This window comes from Cyprinodon tularosa, unplaced genomic scaffold, assembly GCF_016077235.1.
Source record: "Cyprinodon tularosa strain WSP-4 unplaced genomic scaffold, ASM1607723v1 ctg487, whole genome shotgun sequence".
Lineage (NCBI taxonomy): Eukaryota > Metazoa > Chordata > Actinopteri > Cyprinodontiformes > Cyprinodontidae > Cyprinodon > Cyprinodon tularosa.
In genome coordinates this window covers 372,135-379,738 of record NW_024039215.1, presented here as the reverse complement: position 1 = coordinate 379,738, position 7,604 = coordinate 372,135, and the positions used below count along the sequence as shown (strand labels likewise).

General features: G+C 38.4%; 1 protein-coding gene across 1 annotated transcript; it reads right to left on the bottom strand.

The window, feature by feature from the left end:
* Nucleotides 1-2,007: 2,007 nt before the first annotated feature.
* Nucleotides 2,008-3,161, bottom strand: LOC119794684 (lysophosphatidic acid receptor 4-like). The gene has a single exon (XM_038302332.1). The coding sequence runs from the start codon at nucleotides 2,971-2,973 to the stop codon at nucleotides 2,125-2,127; it is 849 nt and encodes a 282-aa protein (XP_038158260.1). The 5' UTR covers nucleotides 2,974-3,161; the 3' UTR covers nucleotides 2,008-2,124.
* Between the last annotated feature and the right edge of the window lie 4,443 nt (nucleotides 3,162-7,604).

Here is a 7,604-nt window from a genome sequence, read left to right as displayed (position 1 = left end):
TTTCTTTTAACAACTCTGTCCTCTCACTGCAAAAAAATGAAATCTAAATACGTAATTTCTTCTTATAAGTGCATTTTTTGTTGAATTAAGGATTTAAGTGAGACCCTTTGCCAATGGAACAAGACAATTTACACCTAAAATAAGAAAAAACAATTGCATTGTCTTATTTCAAGTGCATTTTATCTAAATACCTTATTTTAAGAGTAAAATACTAATTCCATTGGCAAAACATCTTATTTATCTGCTCAAATTAAGGGTAAATAGCCTTAATTTAAAACATTTCTACTCATTTTGAGGTCATTTTTGCAGTGCTAAGCTGTTAGATGTTGGGGTTATTGTGTTTTCCCGGGTAAATGAGAATTTATTGAGATCAGTCTTCATCCTTTGTATTTTGCTACCTGAGTGGCCATACAGACAGAATTGCACGCAAAGTTGTGCCGTACTGCAGCACAACAGGATATAGAGTACAGAGACTTTGGTGGCCAAGCACGTGAGACAACAGGGTTGTTCTTTTCTATGTGAGAGCTGCTGTACGTGTAAACAGGCATGTGCTTGAAAACTAAGCTCATAGGAAAAATTGTGATTTCTTTATGTATTTTCTGTGTTCATCCCAGATTAAATAGATCACAGCTTATGGTTGGAGCATAAAATACAGAAGAAATAAAACCAATACATTTACATTTTTCATAATCAACAAAATTGAAGACAACAAAACAAATATCACACTCCTTCATGTGCAACAATCCACTAGTACAGCGAATAAAGGCTGCCATACAAGGCGGTGTGTGACCAGGGCTGAGTCAGTACCGCCTTTAGTACAGATGTGAGGCTGCACGCCGTTGTGTTTTATTTTTCAGGCTCTTGAAGCCGAGCTTCATCCTGCACAGGGCACAGGTAGGTCACATTAAACATACATAGAGCAGCTTGAGGCAGGAGCGTGCCTCCACACAGCACTCTAATTTAAGAAGGGTCACACCCAAGCAATATCCGGCCGGCCGCAGCCTTATGGGCTGGAGACCTTGCTTTATGTACAAGAAGCAACATTTTATGCATGCAAATCAGCTGTGTGAATCAAACGGCAGATCTCACGTGCTTAGAATGAAAGACACTGTTGTGTGGGCAGAAGCAAGACATGGAGATGCCCTATTTGTGAGGTTGTTGTGGTTTCTATTGCTCTGACTGTGCCCTAGTTAAACAGGAAAAAAAGAGACAGGAGTGTTCATGAATAGAAACACTAATAAAATGTTTATAGTCAACATAAAACTCTAATAAACGTAAACCGTATTTGAAATTTGTAACCACGATTACCATTATATGCAGCATGTAGAGTCTGACAAACGTATTCTTAGCTGAAACTTCTCTTACCTGTCCAGTTGTGACTTAAAACATCTCCGTGTTCCATAGGGATTTAAATTAATGGTCCAAATAGGGACGGGGTATGAGGTGTTAAATACTTTTATCAAAAAAAATACTTAATTGAACAAAAACAAATCAAATTTTAAAGAGTTTCTTGTTTTGATAAATCCTAAAAATATATTTCCCAGGTTGTGTGTTCTTCTGTTTTTTTTTTGTTTTGTTGTTTTTTTTCTTGATGCTACTGACACTCCGATATAAAGACAAATGAAAATGTTAAATCTACATAACGCTCATTTTGTTGGAGTGTGGGAGGCAGCCAAAGAACAAAGATTACCCCAAACTGGGATTTGAACCCAGGACCTTCTTGTTACAAATGAATAACAGCCGCATTGGCATAAAAGAAACTTAATATAAAATATAAAAAATGGCTTAATATAAAATTGTTCATAAATTACTCATTTTGTTTCTTTTAACGGCAACCAAAGAGCTTTACTCGAAAACATTCACATTTTTAACAGGATGCAAAAAGCAGCACAATAAATGCATATATTTTTCTTGCAGGACTTAAGAATGTCTCTTTATTTAATATAAAATTATTCATATATTACTCTTTTAACGGTAACCAAAGAGCTTTTACCGAAAAAATTCATATTTTTAACAGGATGTAAAAAGCAACACACAAGAAAAGCAGATATTTTTCTTGCAAGACTTAAGAATGTCTCCTTATCTGTGATTAATTACTACATCGCTCCACTTTTCTCAGTCTGTTCATGTTCCACGACTTGCAAGAAACGTTTCGACATCCTCCTTCCTTTTCCAGAACCCGTCAAAAGAAAAATAATACAACAAAGGGTCCAGGCAGCAGTTCACACTCGCGAGGCAGTTCAGAACGGGACGCAGGTGATGAAAGAAAACCACCAAAGACACCGGCAAGAAGAAAACTATGAACATCATTAGGTTCATGACAAAAATCAGCATAACGTTCAGTTTGTTGTTGACCTTTGCAGACTCACTTAGATGTCTTTGGAGTGTGCAGGACACCATAGCTGTAGAGACAATGTTAATCACCAACATGGTCAATAGTAGCACAAGCTGAAAATAACCAATTGTGCGTTCCAGCGTTTCCTCATGAATGTCATTTGTCCCATTGACTGAGTCAGGATCAAAACATGTATGATTATCAATAGTCCTCAGGAAGCCCACACTCTCTGGGACATTCACCAGCACTACAATCAACCAAACGAGAACCGAACCCTTTACGGCGTTAGCTGATGTTCGAACTAGCCTGGACCTCAATGGATAAACCACAGCCAGCAGCCGGTCCACGCTGATGAAGGTGATGAAGATGGAGCTTGTGCGGACGTTATTCCGAAAAAGCATTACGAACCAGACGCACAACATGTTTCCAGGATTCCAGCTCTCTGAGGCGTAAAATATGACCTTCACGGTCAGAGAGATGATGAGCAGAACGTCTGATATCGCCAGGTTAACCATGAAGACGGCGCTGGGCGACTTGCGCCCATGGTGACGGAGGAGAATCCACAGCGACACAACGTTAAGAGGCAGACCGAGGGCGACGATACATCCATAAATGCAGGTAAATACTAGGCTCCTCATGTCTCACTCTGTTCCATTTGCTTTCTGACACTCGTCGATCAGCAGTTTTAGCTCTTGAATGAAAAGCAGAAATCCATGCGAGGTAGTTCAGCTGTGGCACAAACCACCAATGCCTTTTGCAACACAACGGTGGCAAGATTTGTAACAGCACAGGGGATGGGGGAGTGGGTTGGGGTTGCGTGCTAAGTTTTGAGAGCAGTGAAACAGGAAGCAAGAGAGAGCAAGCTCTTTGGCAATAGAGGATGTGTCAGACACTACGGTAAAATGCACTGTGTGGGAGATCAAAGCATGGAAGATCTTTTTGTCTTGAAAAATCACATGCAAGGAAAGAAGAAATGACAGAAATAGAAAGGGAGATTTTTTTTTTCCATTCATGAGCAAACCCTCAGAGTCTACAGGACCAACGATGACTGTACCAGCATCATTTCAAAAGTTCCAATACTGTTCCTCAACCACAACAAAAAAAACTAAGATTGTTGTGCGCTTGTTTCTTCTGTGAATCTAGTCAGAAACAAAGGGAAAAAAAAGATAATTTTATTCCCCTAAAGAAATGTCCTATTCTCTATCTATGCAGATAGAGTGGATTAAATCTTCAAACCCACAAACAAGACAAACATACCAAAATGAGCCCACATGCAATCACACCTTTAGGTACTGACAATAAATCACATGTTTGTTGGACTGTGAAAGACAACTGGCAGTAAGAGACGATGCACATCTGCAAGTGCCACCTCCACCTTGTGAGACATCTGCACATATGTCAATCTAGACACCAGCTTTAAATGACAATCAGCTTCTTTTTTTTTTTTTTACCTTCGAATACTACACCAGCAGGATTCAGCAGAACCGCTCCTAATTAATGCAGGGGAAACCATGGAGCATCTCACAAACACCTTGTAGCACTTTTAGATATTATTTTGAAAAGTAAAGTACATTATAAATAAAATGTATTATCATTATTATTACTGACACAGATTAACATTGTTGTAGCAGTTTTATTGTCTTATATCAGAATCAGAAATCAGAATCAGAATGTATCCTACAACATGGCCCTGTACTTACTTAGCAACCAAACTTAAAGGTCAGTTTTGAGTCTTAGTAACACCATGGTCTCCAAGGCTGCATGAGGGGTTTTGGCAAAAACAGAGAGAGTCTGTGTAAACACCTCTTGGGGGTCGCAGTGACTTTGACGCAAATCAGCACACGTGAATTCCAGTAAGATGTCGACACAATATTCCCGCGCACGTGTATCCACACAGTGCGATGTGGAGCCTATAAATACCGCCCACATTGGATTGAAGGTTGGGGGAAATTACAGATGTGAGGACATAGCGCTGAATGTATGAAGTGTTTAAGACACCTGTATGAATTCGGTTTTGTAAATAAATGTTCCCCCCTCCGGATGACGATGGAGTGAATTGAGGCCTTCTTTCTGTCATAAGAGAATTCTACCAATGAGCTTCCACAATTGGTGCATTGGCCGGGAATATTGTGTCGACATCTTACTGGAATTCACGTGTGCTGATTTGCGTCAAAGTCACTGCGACCCTCAAGAGGTGTTTTACACACACGTTCTCTGTTTTTGCCAAACCCCTCATGCAGCCTTGGAGACCATGGTGTTACTAAGACTCAAACTGACCTTTGAGTTTGGTTGCTAAGTAAGTATAGGGCCATGTTGTAGGATACATTCTGATTCTGATATAAGACAATAAAACTGCTGCTACAATATCTAGCGAATGGACATTAAGATAGTGGATTCTTATAAGTACCTAGGTGTTCACCTGAAAAATAAACTGGACTCACAACACTGAGGCTCTCTACAAGAAGGGCCAGAGCAGACTCCTGCTGAGGAGACTGAGGTCTTTACTAGTGCCCCCTGCACTCCAAAATACCTTATTTGAATGTTGTGACATCAGCCATCTTCCGTGGAGCTGTCTGTTGGAGCAGTGGCTTATATGTAGCTGGGAGAAAGCAACTAGATAAGCTGATCGGGAGGCCAGCTCTTTGAATGGATACCCTTTAGACTCAGTGCAGGAGGTGGGAAACTAAAGGATGCTAACTAAATTAACATCTCTGTCGGATAAGGTTTCCCACTCCGTGCATGAAGCTGGTGCTGAACTGGAGAGCACCTTCACTGACAGACTGCTGCACCTTAAATGCAACAGGGAGTGTTATCACAGATCCTTCTTCCCAGCAGCTGGAAGACTCTATATGTCATGGTCTTGGTTCTGTTGTTCTTTACTTTGCTCCTTGTTTTCTAGTTTTATTGGTTTAATTCCAGTTTTGTTTTAATTTCTAGATTTATGTTAGTTCTCATGTTTTTCTGTTTTCCTCTGTTGCCCTCTTGTGTGTGTTCCTTTTCTCTTGGCTCCCTCGTTGTCTCCTCTCACACCTGCTCCTTGTCAGCTCGTTAGCCCTCTCTTTGTCTCTGTCAGATATATATGCTCTCCCTCTGCTCTCACTCTTTGTTGGTTCCTTGTCTTTGCTGTCTTCCCATGCTGTGGTCTACGTTCCTCGTCTCTCCCCGGCTCCTCGTGTTTTGTTTCCCCAGATGTCTCCATAGTTCTGGTTTGCTTTATATTTTTCATGTTGGATTTTTGGATTCCCGCCTCTGTTACCCTGTGTTTATTTCATTAAAACTGCAAAAAATCTCCTCAGCCTTTCTGCCTCTGCGTTTGGGTCCTCAAACCACAACTAACCCTGACACTATAACCACCACTGTTCCCAACAACCTCAATAAGTTGTTACATTCATGCTGATTTTTACACAGTTTCTGTCTTAGTCAAATAAGATGCTGCTGTAAAAGTGTAAAAATGCTCATGTTCATTGTTTTTTCTCCAGATGCACAGTATTTATATTGTAAAAAAAAACTGTACAGTATTTGATATGTTCAATTGAACCACTTTCACCTATTCTGTTATTTTTATACACTTTTTGTAAGGTCCACATTTTTATGATCACTCATGCTGTAATAATTTGCTGCTGTAACATTGTGAGACAATAAAGGAATTTTCTTTTCTATCCTATTCTCTACTATTTGTACAATAAAAAGAAAATAAATATAATAAAAACATTATAAAAGGACTAAGTAGTTATAGAAGAAAATTATATATATACAAGAATATTTACAGACTGTAGTATTGTACATAAAAACATAGCACTTATACAGTGTTGTATAAATTGAGTGTATTGACTGTTAATTGTTTGTATGTTTGAATGTGTTGAAGCATATTCTCAATTGAAATCCAGGAGAGAAATACAACATTGATTAATAAAATAATATTTTTCTACATTTTTTGTTTGATCAGAAATCAATAACCTTTTCTGAATAGATTATTAGCTTTTTTTTTTTTCTTTTTCCAATGGAATGATCAGGATCTGGAACCCTTTTATCTTCTTTTGTCAACGTCAGGATTGAAGTTGGTTACCTGCCACGTGGAAATCTGGATACAGTAATACATGCTTTTATCAATACGAGATTGGATTACTCTAATACATTATAAGTTGGCCCGGACCACTCACTATTGCACCGCCTGCTGCTGGTATAAAATGCAGCTGTTCGTCTCCTTACTGGAACATGTAAATGTGACCACATATCACCAGTGTTGGGCACGTTACTTTGAAAAAGTAATTAGTTATAGTTACTAGCAAGTTCTCCCAAAAAGTAACTGAGTTACTACACAATAAAAGTAACTAGTTACTAGTAAAAGTAACTATTGCGTTACTTTTGCGTTTCTCGCCCTGTAACTCTCACCACCCAGCCCCCACCTTCTCGCCGTGTGTTCCAAAGCCAGCTGAATAGAGCGGACGACAAAGACAAGAACCTGCAGAGAGTTTAGCATTTATTGCAACTCAACGTAAATGACATCAGGGGGGAACGCTATCTGACGGGCCTATAAACCCCATCAGATAGCATTCCCCCTCTTCTTAACATGGGGGGAACGCTATCTGATGTGGTGTAAATATCATCAGGCTGCATTACCTCTACTCATGGGTGTGAAGTTTTTTAACAGGGCGTTCAGATCTGGTGATTGTATGAAATTAATAACTTGGGATGTCTAATTCTGAAATCCTGTGGGCTTGGGTTGTTATAGATACTGCAACATATATCTATCTATCTATCTATCTATCTATCTATCTATCTATCTATCTATCTATCTATCTATCTATCTATCTATCTATCTATCTATCTATCTATCTATCTATCTATCTATCTATCTATCTATCTATCTATCTACACTGCAAAAAATATAAATCTCAATAAGTTATTTTTTCTTAAAATAAGTGTGTTTTTCCTTGATTTGAGGAGATAAGTAAGACACTTTGCCAATGGAACAAGACAATTTCCGTTTAAAATAAGAAAAAAATATTTTATCGTCTTATTTCAAGTAAATATTATCTAACTATCTTATTTTAAGAGTGAAAATACTCATTCCATTGGCAAATCATCTTATTTACCTGCTCAAATTAAGGCTAAATATACTTAATTTAAGCCATTTTTTACTTATTTCTGGATTGTTTTTGCAGTGTATCTATCTATCTATCTATCTATCTATCTATCTATCTATCTATCTATCTATCTATCTATCTATCTATCTATCTATCTATCTATCTATCTATCTATCTCCATA